This window comes from Apium graveolens, chromosome 5, assembly GCF_009905375.1.
Source record: "Apium graveolens cultivar Ventura chromosome 5, ASM990537v1, whole genome shotgun sequence".
NCBI classification, from domain to species: Eukaryota; Viridiplantae; Streptophyta; class Magnoliopsida; order Apiales; family Apiaceae; genus Apium; species Apium graveolens.
In genome coordinates this window covers 106,235,932-106,261,336 of record NC_133651.1, presented here as the reverse complement: position 1 = coordinate 106,261,336, position 25,405 = coordinate 106,235,932, and the positions used below count along the sequence as shown (strand labels likewise).

The 25,405-nt window shown below is 33.6% G+C and overlaps 1 protein-coding gene across 1 annotated transcript; it reads left to right on the top strand.

The window, feature by feature from the left end:
* The first annotated feature begins 6,296 nt into the window (after positions 1–6,296).
* Positions 6,297–12,225, top strand: LOC141724350 (calcium-dependent protein kinase-like). The gene is made up of 8 exons (XM_074526471.1): positions 6,297–7,275; positions 7,437–7,580; positions 7,692–7,844; positions 9,459–9,574; positions 10,770–10,937; positions 11,042–11,169; positions 11,663–11,762; positions 11,848–12,225. The coding sequence occupies exons 1-8, from the start codon at positions 6,555–6,557 to the stop codon at positions 11,923–11,925; spliced, it is 1,608 nt and encodes a 535-aa protein (XP_074382572.1). The 5' UTR covers positions 6,297–6,554; the 3' UTR covers positions 11,926–12,225.
* The last annotated feature ends 13,180 nt before the right edge of the window (positions 12,226–25,405 follow it).

Sequence of the window (25,405 nt, the reverse complement as noted above, 5' to 3'; positions counted from 1 at the left end):
TCCTAAATAATTTTATTCCCCCATTCACTTAGGCAGGAATTCTCGCAACAAAATCATCTTTCTCAAAATCGAAAATATTTATAAATCCAGTAATTTGATAAGTAAAATCACTTAGCTATTCTGAACATAGACCACAATTTCAATAACATCAGAGTTTAACCCATCAGAGTTTGCAGTATCAGGATTTAGACTATCAGAATTTACAGAATCAGAATTTAAAACTTTATTCTCAAATCTTAGCTGATCATGATCATTGAAATCTTCAAGTCCAGTAATCTTCTTATCATCAAAAAAGACATTGATAGATTCCATGACAACCCTTGTTCTTAAATTGTAGACTCTGAAGGCTTTTGTGGAAAGTGGATATCCAACAAAAATTCCTTCATCAGCTTTTAGATCAAATTTGGATAGCTGTTCAGTATGAGTCTTAAGAACAAAACACTTGCATCCAAATACATGAAAGTACTTCAGATTTGGATTCTTTTTCTTCACCATCTCATATGGTGTATTTCCATGCTTGTTGATAAGTGTTGCATTCTGAGTAAAATAAGCAGTCTGCACAGCTTCAGCCCAAAAGTAGGTTGGTAACTTTGCTTCATTAAGCATAGTTCGTGCAGCTTCAATAAGGGTTCTATTCTTTCTTTCAACAACTCCATTTTGCTGTGGAGTTTCAGGAGCAGAGAATTCCTGCTTTATTTTATGGTCTTTGCAGAACTCTTCCATAATCAAATTCTTGAACTCAGTGCCATTATCACTTCTTATGATTTTCACAGAGTCTTTGACCAATTTATCCAGTTGTTTGACATGATCAATCAAGATAGATGCAGTTTCACTTTTTGTGTGCAAGAAATACACCCATGTGTATCTGGTAAACTCATCTACTATGACCAGAGCATATTTCTTCTTAAGAATTGAAGATTCAGTCTTGCTCTTGAATGAAGATTTTCTTTGTTTTGCCTTTTGACATGAATCACAAAGGCCATCAGGAGCAAATACTGATTTTGGCAGTCCTCTCACAAGATCTTTCTTGACTAATTCATTTATATTGTTAAAGTTTAAATGAGAGAGTTTCTTGTGCCAATCCCAACTTTCTTCAATTGATGCTCTACTTAACAGACAGATTGCAGAACCATCAGAACTTGTTGAAAGCTTGGCTTCATAAATGTTACCATGCCTGTATCCCTTCAGAACAACTTTGCCTGTAGATTTGCTTACAACTTTATAGTGTTCTTCAAAGAAATCCACATGATAACCTTTGTCACAGATTTGACTAACACTCAGCAGATTGTGTTTAAGTCCTGAGACTAGAGCTACTTTTTCAATGATGACATTCCCAAGATTGATATTGCCATATCCCAAAGTTTTTCCCATGTTGTCATCTCCATAAGAAACTCATGGGCCAGCTTTCTCCACAAAGTGTGATAGCAGGGCTTTATTTCTAGTCATATGTCCTGAACATCCACTGTCCAGAATTAGGATGTTTTTTCTGTTGCCCTGCAATCATAAAGACCACTAATGATTAGTTTTAAGGACCCAGACTTGCTTGGATCCTTTGGCCTTATTAAGTTTGTTATCATTTACAGCGGATTTAACATCAGAGTTTATGTTAACATTTATCTTATCAGAATTTACAGTATCAGACTTTGCATCAGAACTTACGCTAGAAGGAATAATGCTAACTTTCTTCAAAGAAGGTTTTATTTGATAATAATCATAGTACAAACTATGGTATTCCTTACAAGTATAAATGGAATGCCATAAACTACCACAATGAAAACAAGGATTTTATGGTTTAAACCTAACAGACTAACTCTTAACTCCTGATTTAGGAGGTAAAGAATTTATATCCTTATTCTTCCTGCAAAAAGAAGCAAGATGGTTAGTGTTTCCACAGTTATTGCATTTCTTTCTGGGAGCATTAGGAACAGACTTATAATTATTGCATTTGTTCACACCTTCCTTTCTATTCCTATTTTTCCTAGGTGGCTTGGCCTTGTTTACATTCTTAATCTCTTTCAGCTTATACTTAAGATGCTTCTTTGTCATTAAGCCTATGTTAACTTCAGCTGGTTTATCCTGTTTTAATTTGTCAGAAGTTGACTCTACCTTAACTTCTGTATCAATATCTTTCATCTTTTCAGAATCAGACTTTACAGTTTTAGCTACAAACTTAACAGGATTTACCTTTGGCTTAGTAGTCTGTTTAACAATAATTGGCTTAATTTGTTTAGTTCCTATTTCACTTTTATCATCTCCATAACCTAAGCCCTCTTTCCAGTTTCCACTACTTAGCATATTCTGAGTTGTTCTGCCAGAGTTAGTCCAAATCCCGATAATCTCTCTTTCCTTTTCTAACTCAGTTTTTAGAGATTGATCCAATTTTAACACTTCATCTCTAACATAAAAGGCATCATCTCTTTCTTTCTGAGTTTGATGGAACATAACTAATTCTTTTTCTAAATAGTCATTTCTTTTCTTAAAAGCCAGATTTTTAGAAGTTAACCTATCACATGTTAAGGTTTGATATGTATAGCTAATGAATATGGTTTTAAGATAAAATCTCAACTCAGTAATATCATCAGTATGAAAAGCATAAGTTGTTTGAGGTACCTTTAACTCAGCAGCTTCAGAACTGCTATCAGCATTTGCCATCAAGGCATAGTTCACCTCATGTTCAGAATCTGAAGTGTATGTCCAGCTTTTCTTCTTTGTGACAAGTGCCTTGCCTTTGTCACCTTTTTCTTTCTTGCAGTCAGGAGATATGTGGTCTTTCTCACCATAATTGTAGCATTTAACATTTGAGTAATCTCCTCTGTCAGACTTTCCTGTTTTGCCTTCATATTTTCTAAATCCCTTCTTATCAGAACTTCCACTTTTCCTCTAAAACTTCTTTTCCTTTCTGAATTTCTTGTAAGCTATCTTTGTGATGCCCTTCACCATAAGAGCACACAATCTCATCATCTCTTCATCAACATCCATCTCAGATAGACTATCAGTTTCTGAATCCTCATCATTATCATAACTTGATGAATCTGAATCAGACTTTGTGATGAGAGCCTTTCCTTTGCCTTTCTTTGAGACAACCACTTTGGGGGATTCCTCCTCAGTATTAAGAGCAACTGTTCTTGACTTTCTCCCATGTCTCTTGCTTCTTTGATCCATCTCAAGTTCATGAGTTTTGAGCATACCATAAATTTCATCAAGAGTAGTTTCATCAAGAGCATAATTGTCTCTTATAGTAGTTGCCTTCAAATCCCAACTTTTCGGAAGAGCTATAAGGAATTTAAGATTAGTATCTTCAAGATCATATTCCTTATCCACCAGTGACAGATCATTCAAGAGTTTGACAAATCTGTCATATAAACCAGTTAATGACTCATCAGGTTTTGAGTCAAAGTGCTCATACTCTTGAGTGAGTATAGTCCTCCTGTTCTTCTTAATTGTATAAGTTCCCTGACATCTTGTCTTCAAGGCATCCCATATCTCCTTTGCAGTCTTGCAGTTAATTACTCTATTTGACATGACATTATCAATGGCACTGTGCAGCAAATGCCTTACCTTTGCATATTTGGCTATAGATGAGATATCTTCAGCTGTATATTCATTTTTCTCCTTTGGTACAATCATTGCTGGCTGATCTGCAACTACAATAGAGAGCTTGGTTGGCTTATGTGGTCCTTCATTAATTCTGTCAAGGTATTCTGGATCTATAGCTTCCAGAAACATAGTCATCCTCACTTTCTATATGGGATACTCAGAAGGTCTCAGTATGGGAACCCTAATAGTCTCATATCGACTATGGATTTGAGTCTTTGGAGTTTCTTCAGTTTTGGTGGGCTTAGTTGGAGTTTGTTCTTCTTCAGACATGATTGTTTTGGATCTTTAATGTATTATGTTAACAGATTGACTGTGATACCACTTGTTAGGTCACACACACTGTAGAAGGGGGTTGAATACAGTGTATACTACAATCAAATCGAATTAAGAACACAAGTATAAAACACAGAATAATCTTATTAATAAAATAGTATTGCAATGGAACCGTTCTCTCTCAGTGATGAACAAATATCACGAGAGCTGTTAGAGTTACAATGAATAATATTCTCGATAATGATAACACATCTAGTGTAAACCCTATGTTGTGTTTATATACCACACAGTTACCAGATAATGTTCTAATTGATATCGAATATAAGTCTGCAACCTAAAATATATCAATTAGTTATCTTTTTCTCCAAGTCTTCTATTCTTCTCCATGCATACTTCTTCTTGTGTTAATATCAATCTTCTTTTCCTTCAATCAGCCTCCTTTCTTATCTGAAAGTCTTCTTAAGTCCTGATATTATCTCCTGATGAATATCTTCTGATATCTTAAGTTCTGATAACTTAAGTTCTGATATCTTAAGTTCTGACTTCAGTATAAGTACTGATTTCCAGTTAAGTCCTGATTTGTCCTGTTAGTCAAGATCTGAAAACTAAATACAAATCATTATTAGACATGACATCACAAATATATCTAACAAATTTCTTAATACGAGAATTATTCCGTGAAATCACTTGTATTTGTTTATTTCGTTTTATAGTTTCAAAATCCGCTGCATTTTATAGTAAAAACGAAGAACATACATTTACCCCCTCTGTATGTACCTTTTGGACCTAACATTGTTATTCATTCAGAAGTCATGTTGACTCAATGAATAATCTAGAATAGGGTGGCTAATTGTAAATACTCGATGTCATGTAATTCTGATTAAGAACATATGGATAGATCCCCATCTGAGTGAGACGATGTAACCTGCAGCTGTGAAATTACTTTGTAATCGTAACAGATTATTTCTTTAATAAAAACCTCAGGTGGCAAGTCAAAAAAAAAACCATTTGAAAATTTTGAATATATATGTTCATTTTTCATCTCCCAAATATGAATTATTGTGAAAATTTTAATATATATTCAACCTCCCATGTACAAGTTAACCACGTTAATTGTTAATGGATACAATAACATCTTAACTTTGTTGATATTAATCTTAAAATATCAAACCAATTAATAACAAAGTTAACAATATTTAAATAAATGCACATATATTTTCATATTCGGTTAAAATATTGAAGTAAGTAATTTAAGTTAAACGAAATCTCAGTTTTTCTATTTTTTCAAAATATAAAAGTAATGTATATAAGAAAAATTAAAACAAAATGTTTTAGAAATATCGTAGAACAAAAAACAGTCAATACATAAAAATACTAAATAAAACTAAATTCGTTCATACTTGACACATGTTATAAACTAGTATATATAAAAGACCTAGACCTGGCCAACCTAGCCTTCGTCAAAATATACATAAACACTTAAAGATTTTAAACGTGAACACATTTCGTATGTGATTAGTTTAAATTTTTGGGCACATATTTTTTGGTGTATTTCTACCCGCAAGCTTAATTGAACTTGTATTTATAAGTAATTATATATCAATAATATATTATTATATAAATATTCAAAATTAATGTTTATTTTACATATATAGTCTATCAAACTAAAATCAAACTTATCATATTTGAAACTTATATAATTTTCAAATAAAATTATTTAAATATTTGACTCGAGTTTAAATATGTCGAGGTCTTATCGTGGCATTTTTCAAGCTTGGTATTGAAAATACTACTCTCTCCGCCCTTTTAATAAGGACACGGAGATTAAGAAAAATATATACTCTCCGTCCTAAAATATAAGTTCCTTTGACTTTTTACGTGTACTTTAAGGTGTATAAAAATCATATTTCCGCATATTTTTTTCTAATTTTTTTTTCTTGAATTAAAATTTAACATGTATATTTTTATTCAGAAAAGAAAAATTTTAAAAATGTCTTGGGGAGCTATCATTTTTATTCACCTTAAAATACGCGTAAAAAGTCAAAGTGCTTGTATTTTGGGACGGAGGTAATAGTATAAAGTAGTGAAATTGAGAGAGAAAAGTTGGTTAAATGGATGGACCAATTGATTTGTAATGTATAAAAATGAGATAGTGAGGTGAAAGTAGTGTGAAAAAAGAGAAAAAATTGAGAAATGATGTGATCTATCGATTAGAAATAAATGATAAATGAATGAGACATTAAAAAGGGAAAGAAATGAAAAGTAGCGAGAGAATACTCGTTTAAACTCCAAATCCTACCCAAATCAGCTCGACTCGTTTTCGCCATTGCAGTCCAAAAAACAAGTGTTTTCTGACAAATATTACTGTTACTATAGAATTGCTACATCCTAGACCTAGGGATAAAGAAAGGCAATAAAGTAAGTGAAGAAGGTAAACACGCGTGAATTACTTGGTCTCAAAGAATTCAATATTTTAATATCAAAGTCAACCATAAAGTCACTCTACTTTTGTCCGAATTTACACACATCTCATTCACTAATCACTACTCATCTCCTGTACTTGCCTTAAATGTGATCCGCGCATTGCTAAAACCCCTCCTTAAATCTTGCACACGTCCATTCTTCACCCTATAAATTGTCTCATCCCCCATCCCAATCAATCACTTGTTCAATTCTATTAAATAATGGGTTCTTGTTTTAGCAAAGACAAAGACTCTGAGACACACTCAAATGGCTACCAAACTGTTTCAAATCAAACCTATGAAACACCCATCTCAGATTATAATCAATCTCATCAAGAACCAAGGTATGATTCTCAGTCTCACACACAACAAACACATAATGCGCCTGTTGTGAAGCATGTGGCACAGAGTTATAGGAGTGTTAGTAGGCCTGATGGTAGTATTTTAGGGAAGCCTTTTGAGGATGTTAAGTTGCATTATAGCCTTGGTAGAGAATTGGGTAGGGGTCAATTTGGTGTAACTTATCTTTGTACTGAGGACTTAAGTGGGGAATTGTTTGCTTGTAAATCAATCTTGAAAAGAAAGCTTGTGACTAAGAATGATAAGGAGGATATGAAGAGAGAGATTCAGATAATGCAGCATATGAGTGGTCAGCCGAATATTGTCGAGTTTAAGGGTGTTTATGAGGATTTGAAATCTGTGCATCTAGTTATGGAGCTTTGTGCTGGTGGGGAGTTGTTTGATAGGATTATTGCTCAAGGACATTATTCTGAGAGAGCTGCTGCCACGATTTGTAGGCAGATTGTCAATGTGGTTCATGTGTGTCATTTTATGGGAATTATGCATAGGGATCTTAAGCCCGAGAACTTTTTGTTGGATAGTCAGGGTGAAGGAGCAATGATAAAGGCAACTGACTTTGGTTTGTCGGTTTTCATTGAAGAAGGTGATTTTTTTTGTTAATTGGCATATGACTGTCTTTTTACTCTTTAGATAATTTCGTTATCTTTTCGACAATTTCAACATGTTATATACCAAAAATTTTATCAGGCCATGTTTATCTAATTATAATCTTCATTTAACTGATATTTGGAATTGTGATGTCAGGCAAAGTATACCGTGACATAGTTGGCAGTGCTTATTATGTTGCTCCTGAAGTATTAAAACGCAGTTATGGAAAAGAAATTGATATCTGGAGCGCAGGAGTTATTTTATATATTCTCCTCTGTGGTGTACCTCCATTTTGGGCCGGTAAGACAAGAACTACTGTTTACTAATGTTTTGCTTCACATCTGGTTCCTCAGCCAATTCTAATTGCTTGCTAAGATTAATTGTACATTAATCTTAAATATTCTTTTGCAGAAAATGAGAAAGGGATTTTTGATGCCATTCAGGAAGGAGAGATTGACTTTGATTGCGAACCATGGCCATCAATCTCAAAAAGTGCAAAAGACCTTGTCCGCAGGATGCTGACGCGTGATCCAAGGAAACGGATTACTTCTGCACAAGTCCTTGGTATCATACTGACCTTTCCTCTTACAGCATGTGTAATGTAGATGGATGATAACATTAAATTCTTGGTGCAGAGCTACTTTTTATGCTATTTCTTTTGACTGGTTATGTAATTTAGGACTGTTTATTTTTCTGTGATTCTTGATGCTGATCCTTAAGTACCTTACTTCTCGGACTCAAATCACCTGAGACATCAAGCCATCAGTTTGATAAGTGGAATAGTACATTATCTAAATAGGACTAGAATTTTTCCTTGATCTGAACTTATATATAACTACCATCTCCTCTTTAGCCTGTTACTGTTTAGGATCTTTAGGTTCTCATGAATATCAGAGTGGCCCTTGAAGAAATTATAAAAAAGGGATTTATTAGGCTAGGGTAAAGGATGAGAAGATAATATTAGTACAGTGGAAAGGGTGTATGGTCAAAGTATTGGGAGGCTTGCGGATGGCTAGTTTGGTTCTTTAAAATGTCATCTTGGTGGGTAGTATCTTTTGAGGCAGAAGCAGTATGTATGCCACCTTAGGTGTTTTAGGTCATCACTATAATGCACAAAAATCAGGGCACTGTAGGATTGGGTTTCAGTTCAGGGGAACACTTTTGGGTCCATCTATGCTTAAAGAGACGAAGGCCCGGATGGAATGGGATTCTTGGTTTTCAGAATCTTATTACCGAAAATGATATTTTTTTGGCTATAAGAACGAAGTAGCCTTTTCCCAGATAATATATAATGGAAACGAAGTAGGTTTTGGAGCAAAGAGGAAATAATATATCACTTAACTGTTTCTGCACAGAAAACTGGCAGAAGTTTGACTATATTAATTTGGGTTTTGTTTTTTTTAAGTCCAAAGTCATTTCTTCTCTTGTAGTTGCACATTTGGTGTGTATATAGTAGCTTGAAGAGAAGATGCATATAGTTAAGGTCAATTATGCCTCTTTGGCGAATTTAGTGAGGAATACATTTGCAGTAATTTTAACGAGTAATTATAGCTAAGATGCATGTAGTTGTAGTGAACGTGCGTGCGCGAACACAGGCAGACCTTATGTTAATACATTTGCAGTTATTTTACATCTACTTCTAACTCCAAAAAAACAGTTTCGCAAAAATGATCTATGACTAAACTTCTTTCCACTAAAATAATTTATCATCCAAAAGTAGAGCTGGATTCAAGGATGACAGATAAGGATGTTCATGTGCTGCGATGGGTAAATACTGGACTGTTCAGAACCGCTTTGATTGAGAATTGGAGATTATGTGTTTTACGTAGGAAATATTGAAGGAGCATGGTTAATCCACTGAGGAATTCTTTTTAAATCACTGGATGATAAAAAATATTTATAAGAATTGTGAAGATGGCAGGTCTCACAAACTGCACAATGCACACACAAAGCCTCATATATGTTATGATAGGATGCTTTAAAAAATTGATTATTAAATACCTCAATTTTTACTTTGGAAAAAACTTTAGCAAGTATTTTTGAAATGTGATTCAACTGAAGTATGTCCACCAAAAATTCAGATGCAATATCTTATAGATTAGCGGTCGCTTGGTATTGTTAATCGTTTATAAACTTCTGATTAATATTTAATTTTCCTCATTCTCTCATTATATCTAGAACATCCATGGATGAGAGAAGGTGGAGAGGCATCTGATAGACCAATAGATAGTGCAGTTCTTTCCAGGATGAAGCAATTTAGGGCAATGAACAAGCTCAAGAAACTTGCGCTGAAGGTAGGTTTTCAAAATTCTTGAATCAAATATTATGTTTATATAGTTACATTTCTGAAGTTGACGGAAGAGAAGTCTGAATAAATCATTAGTTTGTACTGATTTCTTTTGTGTTGCCACTTAAAAGTGATTTTCTATATATGACTTGCCACATGCCCTAGTGGTCTCTTTATCATAACTTGTTTCTTATAGAGTACTTGCAGTTTGACCAGCCATTGTGATACTGCCTAATTCTTTGCATAGTGGCAAAATCTCTTACATTTGCGTACACGATTACTAGTAATCTTTTGATCTTTTTCAGGAAATCTTTTGAAAGTACATGTCGGATATTAACTATGTAAAATCTTTAATTCCTAAAGGCATGCGATATTTGTTCAGCTAATGGCATTTACTATCTTCATGAGTTTTAACAATTATTTTCCCTGATTGCATAAGCTGGATACTAGTACCAAGTTTTTAGATAGGAACATCTGCAATTCTAACATCATAATCCTCATTTTGGGCTTAATCTGGCAAATTTTGTAGTTCTAAACAAAGTAAAAAGAAAGGAAATTTAATAATGAAGACCAACTGGTATCCTTTTATGTGTTTATGTTTTCGAAAAAAAAGTTTTGAATCACTATTGTAACCTTGAGAAATCTTACTTGCCAAAATATATTAGTCAGCTGTTAGTTGCTCTCGAAGAAGAGATATATATTTGGACCTTTGTTAGGTTCCATTCTGAAATTTTCTTCATATTGTATTGATAAAGTGCCCAAATGCTGTAATCTTATTTAAGGGATTAGGAGTTTGCATCTTGTTGCTTTGGGTATGTGGGATTTTGAATATAGTGACTGCTAATCTTAAAATAGGATATTTCTTAATCAGCTTGAAACTTTAAAACAATATGGGAAAATCACACACTAATCTCTATTTTTTTTTATATTTTTAAAAAGATTAAATTATGTCTTATACAACTTGTAGCCAAATATTCTGGATATATAATGGATAATCATCTCTGCCATTTTCTTTTGCTTGCATGCCCAATTTCACTATTCAACCGGCCGTGTATATGTTTTCTGAGATTGCAGATAATTTTTTGGGATAAAAATGATGCACAATATGAACTAGTTCCCTTACTTTACTAACACCGTTGACAAAGATGACTTCTCTTTACTATATCCCTAAAATTCTATTGCATTTGAAAAATATTTTCCAGGTAATTGCAGAAAGTCTATCTGAAGAAGATATCAAGGGACTTAATGTAATGTTCACAAATATGGACACTGACAAGAGTGGTACAATCACCTATGAAGAGTTAAAGTCAGGACTAGCACGTTTAGGCTCAAAGCTATCAGAAATTGAAGTCAAGCAACTTATGGAAGCCGTAAGTTTTATAAAAAAGATTTGAAATAATTCCGTCTGTACCTCTTTTAACAAAGCAATTTACTGCATATACTTCTAAGACTGTCTGTGTGTCATGCATTACAGGCTGATGTGGATGGAAATGGCACAATAGACTACATTGAATTTATTACTGCCACAATGCACCGGCACAAGCTCGAGAAGGATGAGCATCTTTACAAAGCATTTCAGTATTTTGACAAGGATAATAGCGGGTAGGTCAATAAAATCTTATCTTGGTCCTTCTCGTGTTGTCCTACGTACTGGCTATTGATTTGTTCCTTGTATTTGCTCACTATTATACATGATATGATGATAGCACTCAATGTTATCCATGGCCGCTAATTAGGAAGATTTTAAACAATAAAGGGCCCAAGTAAGGTTTTCCCGTTTATTGCAAAACCCTGTGATTCTGCTATATTACTTTTACGGAAACTGGGAGAAATTCTAAGCTACTTAGTAGTTGGTGTTATCTGCCATTATCTTAGCAATGTTTTAAGGAAAGACTGGGCTCAACTGTCAGGCTCAATTTTTTTTATAAATTTAGAACTTGTACATCAAAATGGATTCGATTATATAACCTGGTCAGTTTTGTTGTACTCTGTCCAACCAAATCTACTTGCTCTACTCCCTCCATGTCAAACTGTTTCAAATTTAATTTCATACGAAATTAAATGGTAATAATCTCATCTCTTATTTTAACTACAGCTTCATTACTAGAGATGAACTGGAATCTGCCATGAAAGAGTATGGAATGGGTGATGAAGCCACCATCAAGGAAATAATCTCAGAAGTGGATACTGATAACGTAAGTTGTAATTTCAAGACGGCTGATGTTATCGCTTCTTTTTAAGTTGACATTTATAAAGACTGATTCTTTGTTTAATTTGTAGGATGGACGGATCAACTACGAGGAATTTTGTGCAATGATGAAAAGCGGAACCACACAACATACTAAGTCACTTTTTTAACGAAGTGAGTAATTTTAACATCTACAAGAGCAGGGAGCCTTCTATTACTTACTACAGCTCATAATGATGACATAAGATAAATATATTCTACCAGAGGTATTAGTGTTTTGGTTACACATATATTCTTGCTGAGTTTAAATAAAGGTAACTACTAGCATAGCTGCGGCTTTAGAGTTGAAACCTGACTTTTGTACGTATTTGGTTTGGAGTTGTGTTTGTTTGAACATTGTCACTTTTGCTTCTTTGGTTTACTTCCACCCATAATTTTTATATTCAATATCAAGCGAGGATTAATGCTCTGATGGTTTCTTTTTCTTCAGAAAGTTACTGGGTTTCAAACCATGATTTAATATAGATTTTTTGACATGGAGGATGAGCAGACTAAGTATAAATTTCAGCCTGAAAGTTTCTAAACTTTGGGGTGTACTTGCACTCATCATTCACTTTTCAAGCAATTTGTTGAGCGCTGAATAGACGAGGCATGCCCACAAGTTGAGTTACACAGTTGCTGGGGTCAACAGCTGTTGTTAATCTCACGACTAAACTACTTAAGTTCTGTATTGCAAAAAGTTTGTATAAGTAAAAATTAGTTAGTTCTCTAGTTTTTGAAATACATATCAAGTAACTGGGGCTTGAGTTCAAGTGGAAGCATTCGGTTCCGTTTTTGCTACTTCAAGCAAGAGATGCATTTGATCAATAAAGCAAATGAGAATATTGTATAAAATTTGAACATTTAAAGTAGATTTAAAGATGCCAACGCCCAATTCTTCTACCATGCCAAAAAAAATATTATTCTAAAACAGTATAGATACCGGTGGCATGGGTGCACTTAAAACGTCTTTCCGCTTATTAAAGCAGCCATCGGAGGCAAACAACCAAGTACTTCCCATTTCAAAGAGTTGTCTTGAATTCTCAACATGTCGTAAAGGCATTGGTAAACTTGTTTACACAGGCAGGGGACTAATACTATCAGTCCCCTGCATGTGTTCAGTGCGTAAGGCGTCTTCTGAGTCTAATCTTCATGTACTAGTGACCTGTGTGTGAGTATGCAAAAAGATGTGGTTCAGCTATCTGTACCAGATTCATATGTTTCCTCAAATTAAGCTTGCAAACATGTACTTTTCCAGTTGCATATAAATATCGAATTGAAGCAAGCAAACTGGTATTGTCCATTACACCAATAGTCCATTACACCAATAGTCCATTACCCCTCAATTTCAGAATCTTACCAACAATTTCTAACATTTTATCATCTCATCATCTAAACAAAATTTCAAGTACTGATAAATCCTGCAAACACTTCAAACAACCGATAATCGCAACAAACAAACATCAACATACACTACTAACATATATCCCAAAATTCCAGCCCTAGACATACTAAAGATCACAACTTTCTTTGCTTTTATGCAAAATCAAGTTAAACCCACTAATCAAACCTCACTAGATCTCCCATCAAGACTGAACATCAGCAAAAACAGGCGCAACAGCAAACAGTTTCTTCCGGTGACCGCGCTTCGAAAACTAACTAATTCTCAAAGCACGGAAAAAAGGGACACCTTTCAGGGCCATATGGATCATCTGGGTATCCAAGATTATCGATGTTGAAGACGAATTGATGAGTTTCGAGGGAGAAAGAGTGTTTTGGGAATTGGGTATTTTCAAATTAGATGTGACTTTCTTGGAGTCTCGAATTCGAGCTAATGCTCCTGGCTTTAGAAATCTATGATGAACAGGTTTATGTTTCTTTGATGATGTTTTTAAAACAATAGATGTCATGGTTAAAATTTAGAAAATGATGGAGAAAATCGGAGAAACTTAAACAATACTAGGAAATTAGGAGGGATTGATGTCAAGGGCAAGGGCTGAAATTTAGGCGGGAATCTGGTGAATTTTTAAATTTAGGCGTGCCAATTTTATAAATGGCATGATGCAGGCATGAAGCATGACGATTGACAGGTACAGTATTGAAATAATGTATCATCGATTTTTAACATCGAAATTGTAACCGTATATTCAGTTTCGGATATAAAAAACGTAGGTTTGATTTCGTTTATAAAATCGCTTCAATAAAAATTAAAAATAATACTAAATTGAAAAGCTCTAGGATTACAAATTATAGTTTAGGTTTTCAGTCTCAAAGTAGCAAGTCTCTCATAATTTCCAGTTTTACATGTAATTGTTACATTTTGTATAAATTGAGTATGTTCGGTTTCTATATGTTGTAGACGTAATCAAACGGTCTTAAACGATTTTTTCAGTTCAACTAATTACTGTTTTTTGGTTCAAATTTTTCGATTTTTTTATCTTATTAAGATTTATTGTAAAATTTTAAAAACTATAAGTTTGAAAGTACTATAATATAAATGGAAAAAAAATTAAAATTTAATAAGAGCATTTTCAACCATATAAAATCCTTAGCTAAAAATCATTAATATATATTATAAATAAAAAATATAGAGATTACTTTTTAAAAAAAATCATCTCCAATAATAAATTCCCCTTATTCATAAATATAGTCAACCTCTTGATATTGGTTATATTTGTTGAACCACTGCAGAACTGTAATAAATCTATAAAAAAGAATTAATCATTTATTACCACATTGAAGTAATATTTTCTATTTATAATGCCTTAAAATTTTAATAATATACTATTTTTAAAATATAACTAAGCAATATATGCATGGTTGTAAAAATTTGTAATCGGTACTAATCGGTTTAGGTACTGACTAGGGATTAATCGGTAAATCAGGAATTAATCTGAACAAAAATCGGATATATTTAAATATTTTAATAATATTTAATATATTTAACTTATTTATTATGAAATATATAATTCAAAAATAATTTATAAATATTAATTGGATTTCAATAAATAGATCAGCCAAATATTTTTTAAGGATTAATCGGGAATTTTTTTAAAAATCGGGGATTTTTAGAACATTGAATATAGGCAATACCATCGAAGTACAATATCTTACAGGTTCAACAATCTTTTTTGTCCCTGCATGTTCGATTTAGCCTACCAATTATAACAAAAAATTTTGGAGATGCTCTAACACACTTTTTGTTATCATTACAAATAAGGTTAGACCGATTAAAATTGAAGAAGACCGTAATCTTTGAGGGTATGAATTTCACATCATATTTATACTATATTATAATAGACGAAATATTAAAAGTTGGGTAGTCGGTTGGTCGGTACTTACTGAAATTACCTGATTATCCCTACTTAATTTATTGTAATTCAAATAATATTAAAGCAAGTTATTATCCCTACTTAATTTATTCTAATTCAAATAATATTAAAGCAAACTAAAAAAAGTTTATCCTTCCTAAATTACTTTTGCTCCCGGAAAACAAAAATTAAAATTTATCCTTGCCAAATTGTACACGAACTAGGCAACCCTTGCTAAATTAAAAGCAAAGCTCAATAATAAGTGGATTGTACCGAGTATTACTCCTATTATATCAAGTGCCGTGAAAAGCGCAAATCGGACCTAAGCGGTGAGATCACCTTCTGGCGCTTAAACGCTAAAGCGGGCGCTTAAGCGCTAAAGCGGGCGCTTAAGCGGTTTTAAAAGCGGACGCTTAATCAGATTATAAATATATATATATATATATTAAAATTAATAAATATTTTTTTGAATAAAGAGATAACATTCACGTATTATAATTAATCAATAAAATAATCATTCACAAAGTCATAATCAACTTAAAAAATACAAGTAACATTTAAAAATATCAAGTTATACCATTTTTAAAAATAAGATTTATATTTTTCTAATTATTTTTTAATTCCCCTTTTAATTGGTCAAAAACCGCTTAATCGGTCAAAATCCGCTTAATTCCGCTTAGAGCCGCTTAAACCCGCTTAAATTTTATTAAACGCTTAAATATCCGATTTTGCACTAATCCAAACACTTTGACCTCCGATTCCGCTTAAGCCCCCGCTTAAGCGTCCGCTTAATGCACTTTTTACAACACTGATTATACCAGGTGATGATAGTATATAATAATATTTATTTATTTATAGAAAAATAATAATAATATTAATCAAATATGTTTCACTTTTGTTTTAATTTGAAAAAAAATAAAATTACCATAATTATAAAAAGTTGTTTGGTCTCTCGGTTGATCAGTTCTAATTCTAATTGATATTGAAGTTAATTCATCTACCGATTTAAATTTTAACTCATATTAAACTTTATACTGTTTTAATTGATGTTAAAGTCAATTTATTTTATCAATTTCAGTTCTATATTGAGGTATATATAATTGTTATTAAAAAATTGGTTGGTACGGTATTTCGTTAATTTACTTAATTACCTTTATTAGTAATTTCAATATTTATTTACTTATCATTACTTAAATAGTCTGTATATATCAATTATTTTTTTAAGAAAAAACACACGACCTTTCTTATTTTATCCGACTAAAACACCTCTTTCCAATTACAGACTATTCCGTTTAATAAAATATGATTTACACTACATATATCTATCTATCTATCTATCTATCTATACTATTATATTAAAAATGATATAATGGAAGTTTTGTTGCTAATGGTCCAATCACCTATGTTTTTGGTTATCTTCAAAATTTATAATTATATTTAACAGAAAATATATATTTGTTGAGTGGCATTTATGACACTTTATAATGCTCTAATAAACTTTGAATTGATGCCTTTGTACTCAAGTTGTTAAGTGTTTTAACGTGTTTTCGAGTATTTTTACATTTCAGGCATTATCTCGGTAATCAGGTGCATTAGCATAATTTTGGTGCTAATTTGATGTCAAGGTGGTGTTGGAATAAAAGCTCGTTGAAAGCCGGCTCGAAGCTGCAAGAAAAATAAAGAAGTCAGTTTTGGCAAAAGCCCAGCGCGCCCGCGCTGATCAAGCGCGCGGCCGCGCCGAAGTACAGAATGCCAGCGCGCCCGCGCTGATCAAGTGCGCGGTCGCGCCGTGTCGGGATGCAGAAATCTGATTCTATTCTAATTCGAATTGGGAGACTTCTATACTGCATGGGGCTACTATATAAACAACTCTAGGTCATTTTTAATAAGTAATCAAGCCAGAGACATATCAAGGAGAGCGTAAGAAGACCGATTTAGCACGATTCAGCGAAGACGAAGAAGATCTTATTTTTACTTGTGAACCTTTGTTTTAAGTTGTATTTGGATGCCAATTTTCTTATTTGTGAACCTTAATCTTGTTTTGTACTTGGTTTTATTTATTCGTTATAAAGACTACGTTCTATATACCATGCTTTCATCGGAGCCCACGTTGATGATGAGTCCGATTATGGGCTAATCGTTATCATGGGGTTCTAGCGGATTTATTTATGGATTTCTTTAGTTGAATTGTTTGATGCCTTAGTATGTGGTGATTGTATGATATCCTAGTATTGGTTGTGCGTATTCGTCTTATGAGCGTCGCGAACTTATAAGATAGTGTGTTAATTCTTAATGAAGCGAAAGTGAATTTAAGGATTTAGAACTTGCCATACTAGCATAGGTTCATGTATTCGATATGCATGATTCGTAGGTAATTTTAACCATCTTACTTGCCCTGTGTAATCAAGATAGATAACTTGTGCTTAAACCATTATGTTGTCAAATTGTATAGACATATAGGGTCTCAATATAATTGGTGTTTATTCAGCTTCTATCTCTTTTGTGGATGTCTGGTAGTATGGTACTCGTGCAATGAAAGTTGGCGTTTATCAGTTTCGTGTTGTCTGATTAGTGTCATCACCATTGCATGCTAAGGTTAAGAACAATAAGGCTATTGAATGAAGTATTTAATGAAGTTAGAATCCCATGTTTGTTATATATATTAATTCAATCAATCTTATTTTCGTAGTTATAATCATTAGTTTAATTCTTAGTTATAAACAACCATAATTTGTTATCGTCTTAGCATTGAATAATAACCGTACATTGTTGCTTAAGTGCATGAATTAATTAGTTAACCAATACAGTCTCTGTGGGAATGAACTAGAAAAGATTCTATACTACTTGCGAACTCGTATACTTGCGTGTATTATTAGCGCGTGTTTAGCGACAAACAAGTTTTTGGCGCCACTACCGGGGATTGCAGTGTTAATTGATAGTTTATGTGCTTTCCATCAGTGGTCGTTAAAGTTCATTGACTCGGACATTGTTACTTATCTGTTTCCTTATCTTATTTCAGGTGCTCTAGCGAGAGTGGATTCATACGCGTTCACGTACTCGTAAGAGAACACTGGATAAAGTCGAGGAAGAAGTTGTGGTAGTTCGTAAGGAAGTTTTTGAGGAAGAAAAGAAGGTAGAGTAAGAAGAGAAAGTCGAAGAACCAGTTGTAGTAGTGATGGGAGATCAAGCAGAAAATCCGAAGGCTTTGATGGACTATTCTAAGCCTAAGATTAATGACATTCAGTCAAGCATCATCAGACCAGCCATCAGGGCTAACACTTTTGAGATCAAGTCAAGCACGATTCAGATGATACAGAACTCAGTTCAGTTTGGGGGTTCTCCTACTGAAGACCCCAACATGCACATCAGAGATTTCATCGAGATCTGCGATACTTTCAAATTCAATGATGTGACTGAAGATGCTATCAAGCTATGCCTTTTCCCATTCTCTCTGAGGGACAAGGCTAAGTGTCGGTTACACTCTCTACCAGCAGGATCTATCACCACTTGGGAGGATCTCGCGTAAAAGTTTCTCACTAAATTCTTCCACATGGCGAAGACGGCTGCAATCAGGAATGCTCTTACCCAGTTTGCTCGCGTTTATACGAGTGTGAATAACTGCTAAAAACCAAAGGCAATTATCCCTATCATCACTTATTGTTCAAGTGATATTTATTTTAAATCTTCTTATGCAAGTATTATTTTCCCTATTCTCAGTTCAAGATAGATAAATTTTTTACATATCGCTGAATTAAATGATTCTGTTTATGCAAGTATTCCTTTGACCGCATTGGGTATATAGAAAAGACTCAAGAACAACAGCAAGATCAAATATCTGATATTTTAAAGAATCAAGCTGCTCAACAAATCCAACTCAATGAAATCCAAAACTCTGTGGAATTGCTTGTCTCTCTGCTTCTACCAGATGATGCCAAAAAGGGGGAGAAAGTGATTAAGTCCAAATGCAAAACTGATCAACCACTGAAGGGTAAGGATGATGATAATGAAGACCAGGGAAACTCTGAAAGGAGTAGAGGTCTAAGTCAAGGCAGGGGCTCTTTATCAAGGGAAGCCAGAACTACAAGTCAAAGAACAAGTTCTGATACTGGTAAAAGGATGAGTTCTAATGAACAAACTCTGAAACTTGATGAAGAGATCTCCAAAAGGCTGTTCCTAAAGGACAATCCAGGCATGGATATTGAAAGTCTGAAGGAAGAAGATATTAGACTGAAAGCTGAAAATGACAAATCTAAGTCAAAGTCTAAAGCTCAAGTCATTGCAAAGAAACCACCTAAGCCTAAGGGCATTGTGATCAAAGAGAGGACATATACTGAGGCATCTAAGGCCAAGTCCAAATCACAGGTGGAAGTTGATCCTAGATTCAAGGGTAAGGAAAAAGTTGATGAACCTGTAAAGATATATATGCCAACTATGGATCTGGAAGCAAAATCTGATGAAGATATAACTCTGATTTTGAAGAAGAAAAGCAATATTCAAGCAACCTCTGACAGAGCTCAAGTTGTCTTGACATCTGAAGAAAGAGAAACCTCTGACATTGCTCATGTGAAACCTTCAAAAATTTTACTACCTGGGTTTACTAAAGCTCAACAATATGCTCAATCTATGAAGACTTCAACAAATATTTTTAAGGGTAGATTGCTCCAAGGGAAGGAAGCTAGAGATAAAACAGGACTGGGTAACGCTGATGAAAAGAGAGTAAACAACTCTACCTTAGATCCTACATCTCTTTCTGAACCAGGAGTAGGGACAACTCCAGAAAGTCTAAATCAATTGGAGTCTGTACAGATGGTTTACAATTCCAAGCTGAAAGAAGACATAATGCTTTATTTTATGACAGATGGGAGAGTATTCCAGATAAGAAAGAATGCAATTCGATTGAAGTATTATGAAGAACTGCAACATGTTTTATTTCTACTTCAAGTGAAGAACAGGTCAATAGATGGTGCTACCAGTTACTTAAAATATGATATTCAAAGATAGAAGAAACTTTATTTTGTAATGTCCGACATACCATACTATCCAAAGTACATAGCTCACAATGGTGAATTAGTTGAGATGAAGCCCAATACTGTGAAGATTTCTACTTTTTTGGGTATTAAGGGTGTTGAATTTAATCTGGAGTCTGACAAAGCTTATCTGATCACATTGGATCAGGAAATAAGGAAAGCAAAGATTAATGATCTCATGGCTGCTATCTTTCAGACATGGGAAGATACATTTGAACTTAAAGATGCTAAAAGGAGGATGATAAATGAACTTGAATATGCTGAGAGAACTCTTTTGAAGAACTATCTCAGACAACTCCTGACATTCAAGAGATCACAAACTGAAGCCAAGTCAAGGACTAAAACTGTTAAATTTTGAAGGATATACAGGCTAAAGCTGATATCAGACTTTAAGGATGGTAAAAGCTACAAGGACTGTGAGTTGTAGTTATCTAGTCAAATTCTCATATGCATTTGTACTTAATGTTTTTGACATCATCAAATATCTATTGAACTTGTATATTATGCTAATTTACAAGTTGAGGGAGATTTTTAGATATATTTGTGATGTCATGTCTAATAATGATTTGTGTTTAGTTTTCAGATCTTGACTAACAGGACAAATCAGGACTTAACTGGAAATCAGTACTTATACCGAAGTCAGAACTTAAGATATAAGAACTTAAGTTATCAAAACTTAAGATATCAGAAGATATTCATCAGGAGATAATATCAGGACTTAAGAAGACTTTCAGATAAGGAAGGCGGCTGATTCAAGGAAAAGAAGATTGAGATTAACACAAGAAGAAGTATGCATGGAGAAGAATTCTATGAAGAATGAAAGACTTGGAGGAAAAGATAACTAATTGATATATTTTAGGATGCAAACTTATATTCGATATCAATTAGAAGATTATCTTGTAACTGTGTGGTATATAAACACAGTATAGGGTTTACACTAGATGTGTTATCATTATCGAGAATATTATTCATTGTAACCCTAGCAGCTCTCGTGATATTTGTTCATCACTGAGAGAGAATGGTTCCATTGCAATACTGTTTTATTAATAAGATTATTCTGTGTTTCATACTTGTGTTCTTAATTTGATTTGATTGTAGTATACACTGTATTCAACCCCCTTCTACAGTGTGTGTGACCTAACAAAATTAAATCGTAATGGGTTGCTTACACCTTTGAATAAAGATTCAAAGTTACAAACAGATACAAGTTATAAGCTATCAAATCTATGGCCTGTATCTATCAATCTAAACACTCATAGTTCTTATCAAATGATAACAATAGAATCAAAAAAGTTATAAATGTTGTGTATATGTTGTGTACTTGATGATTTCATGAACAAAACATATTGGTAGATTTTACTTAGTAAAATTATGTAGCACTCGACGGATAAGGTTTATAGTCCCGACGGATGACTCAATATAGTCCCGACGGATGATGACTTATTATCCATCGAGTGAGTAGCTTATGTAACAATAAGTCTGTAGCACATTTCTGCATACACATTATTTAGAATCTGTAGTAGTACTTAAGTCATGTTGACTTTAGTTAAATATGCAAAATAGGTTGATTAATTGTACATTGATGATGTCTTGTAATTCTGCATAAGTGAAATGAAGTCAAGTGCCTGATTGCTACCCGACGGATAAACAACAATGAATTCGACGGATGATCAACAACCCGACGGATGATCAATAACTCGACGGATGATCATGAACCCGACGGATAAAGAATTCAAATATCTGTTGACAGTAACAACACAGTCACATGCATCGAGTGGATGCAAATGGAATGTGTAGCCTATTCAACTGGGTTTTCGAGAATAAAGAAGCATTGCCATTTCCATGGTATTATGAAGATATTCAAAGATGCTGGAATAAAGTAATGAAGTAGCATTGTAATAGACTAGATAGTTTTTGTTTTATTATCCTGTCTCATTACTTTGTAATCTTGGTGATATATAAACCAATAAGTAGAAACTAAGGAAATATTAGAGATACACGCAGATGAATATTTGTAAGCAGAATTCTTAGCATTTCTCTGCATTCTTAGTTGTTCAATATTTGTAAGCAGCTGTAACACCCCCAGATCCGGGGTCGGGGATCCGGGTCGTCACGGTCTTTCTTTCCACAATATCACTTCACTTAATTAATAAATAACCTTATGCTGTGACCCCACACTAACACACACCACAACCCGTTATAGTCTCAGAGATGAAATTTAAATAAGTACAAGTCTTTGAATCCACAATTTAAAAGTTATTACAACCCAAAATGATTACTTGATAAATTTACAGTTAATTGCCATTATCTGCCACAAGTTATAATTATACATAATTGATTCTCAAAAGTAGATGGTCTGATCTACAATAGATCTACCTCTGCAGCTATAGCAGCTACAACATCAACGGGAAGACACAGGACGCTTCCCATGCGCTTGCGCTGGGTCTGCTGGAGTCTGGCCATCTTTCCTAACTGTTGTTGTGTGATGAAGAAATAAAGCAAGGGTGAGCAGCAAGCCCACCAAAATAATATGTATAATGATTTACAATATATGAGCCTACTCATAATACTCATGAAAGTCTTGGTCAAAAGAAATGAACCAAGTTGATATCTTAATGCGATGAAGTCGCAAAATATTCAGTATATATATATATATACATATATACTTTTCAAAATATTGGAAGTCCTCTTCCATGCATAATACACACAGAATTCCAGTGTATAACTGTATAAAAATATCGTTGCAAGGTGATCTCATATATCTAACCTTGTCTCAACGTTTTTCTGAAAATCTTTGTCATGCATAAGATAATCATTTACTAGATATAAGTTTAAAAGATGAAGTTACAAAATACTCCAATATACTTATATCTTTTCCAAATACTACTTGAACTACCACCATTCAAGTTATAATTAGTTTCCAAAGTTCATCACATAGACGAGACTACAAGATAATACTTGAATAGATTCAACCTTTAAAATATCATCAAAATAAAATGAAGTTATGAGATACTTCATTTGATGCAAACATTATTTTGAAAACTTGACCCTGCCAACACTCAACAATCGCCCAACCGTAGCCTTTCTATCGAAGTGCTTTGGGTAGTGTTGCAGAAATATCCAATTGGATGATGAACTCATTACGGGAGTTTACCGCGCCAGGAAGACCACTTACGATGATCAGTCGTAGTAGTACAACCCCACCATTTTCTACATGTAGAGGAGAACCTGTCGGATTTACTTGTCAACCGAACACTGAACTCCTAAGGAATGGACCGCCTTAGCGGAACTTCCAGGCCATTTGGGCCAATATAATAAGGCTGGGCCGGCGCTACTCGGCCACTTACGCCACTCCTAGTTCAGATGAAATCCATGACTCTGAAACGTAAAGCTTGTCCCCACTTTCCCCAAGTAGAAACTTGTTGATACGGCTCCACCAAGAAGTCGTATCTATTTGGAAAGGAGAACTCACCGATATTTCCCAGGCGATGCCTGTTAATGGATTAACTTGTTCCAAGAATTTTACTTCCCGAGTGTTGGGTAAGTAATCAATTCATTTATCAAAACAACAACCTTGTTGCGAATATAAAACACACCACAGAGCCGGATCCCTCAGGTTTTGAGCGAGTATTTAAATCCCCTTCGAAATGAGGATCTTAAAAAAATGAGTTTTGGGATCCGCTCTAACTTTTAAAAAAATCATTTTGAAGACTCGCAAAACATTTTTAAGAATGTTTGGAGTGAAGCTGATTTAATGAAGTAAATCAGTCCCCAGAATATTTAGAAAATGTCTGAATATTATTATTTAAATAATATTCCCATAAAGAATAATCTTTATAAAATAATTGAAGTAGAAGTATTAAAACTTATACTTGAAATGAATAGCAAATAATCAAAGATATACTTATACGAAAGTAATATCTTTATTTGAATAATCAAAAATAAGTTTGATTATCGACACCTTATTCTTTAATAAATTAAAGAATATATCTCAGCAAATAATCGGAGTCATAGATCCTCAAATGAATATTCAAATAATATTCAATAAATAAAATAAGCTGAGTCATAATACCTCGAATGAATATTATAAATAATATTCATTAAATAAAATAAAGGAGTCATACATCCTCAAATGAATATTCAAATAATATTCAATAAATAAAATAAGCTGAGTCATAATACCTCGAATGAATATTATAAATAATATTCATTAAATAAAATAAAGGAGTCATACATCCTCAAATGAATATTCAAATAATATTCAATAAATAATGTAAAGGAGTCATACGCCTTCGAATAATATTTGAAATAATATTCAATAATAAAATAAAGTTAAAGTTATCGAATAAACCTTATTCGATTAATAGTTTTAAAAACTATATCCATATATATATATATATAAATATATATATATATATATATATATATATATATACTCGGGAACATCGACTCCCGGTTTAGAAATATGTTCACCTTTTATCCCCTATACTAAGGGTATACGCAACTACTTGCTTATTTCTAGCATAGGTATTATGCAACTATAAGCATTGAAATCAACAGATAGATAACCAGATTACGAAACAGACATGCATATATACCATATTAGCATGCTCCAATATATCGCAAAATTTGCTAATAACAATCATGCAATATCACAAGATAATGCATATACATATATTTACATCACAACAACAGTATAACGGGTAGAAAACTTGCCTGAGCGACTGGGGTTACGAATGGCTCGGGACGAGTCTGGTAACCTATAAACAACAAGTAAGTTGGAATTAAACCAAAATCACTTGTAAATCTATACTTTAACTAACTTAGACTCTAACGCTTGTTTTGCGCTCACTGATTCGCTTAAGCCACTCGGGTACCCTCGGCTCCACCATTTTTAATAATTTAACCTTTACGAGTTTTAAAGCGATTCCTTCGCGAGTGTCTTACCAACTGCCTAACACACTTACCATAAATGTTTCATACATTAATTAACCCTTTTTGGTCTTTAACCTATGTTTCAAAGTAAGGCGAGGGGAAAAGTTTCGTTCGCGAAACGCCGTTACTTGAAACGGTCGTTTCTCCTAAACCGTGCATCAGAATCGAACGAACTACATATCAAAACAAAGCTCGTAACATGAGCTATCTAATCATGGCAGTGGTCATAATCTAACAGGGGGTTCTCGGGTCCTAATGTTATGCACAAAAACAGTCCAAAGAAAATCGGACGTTACGACGGCTATGTTTACGCGATTACCAATGTTTAAACTACTCCA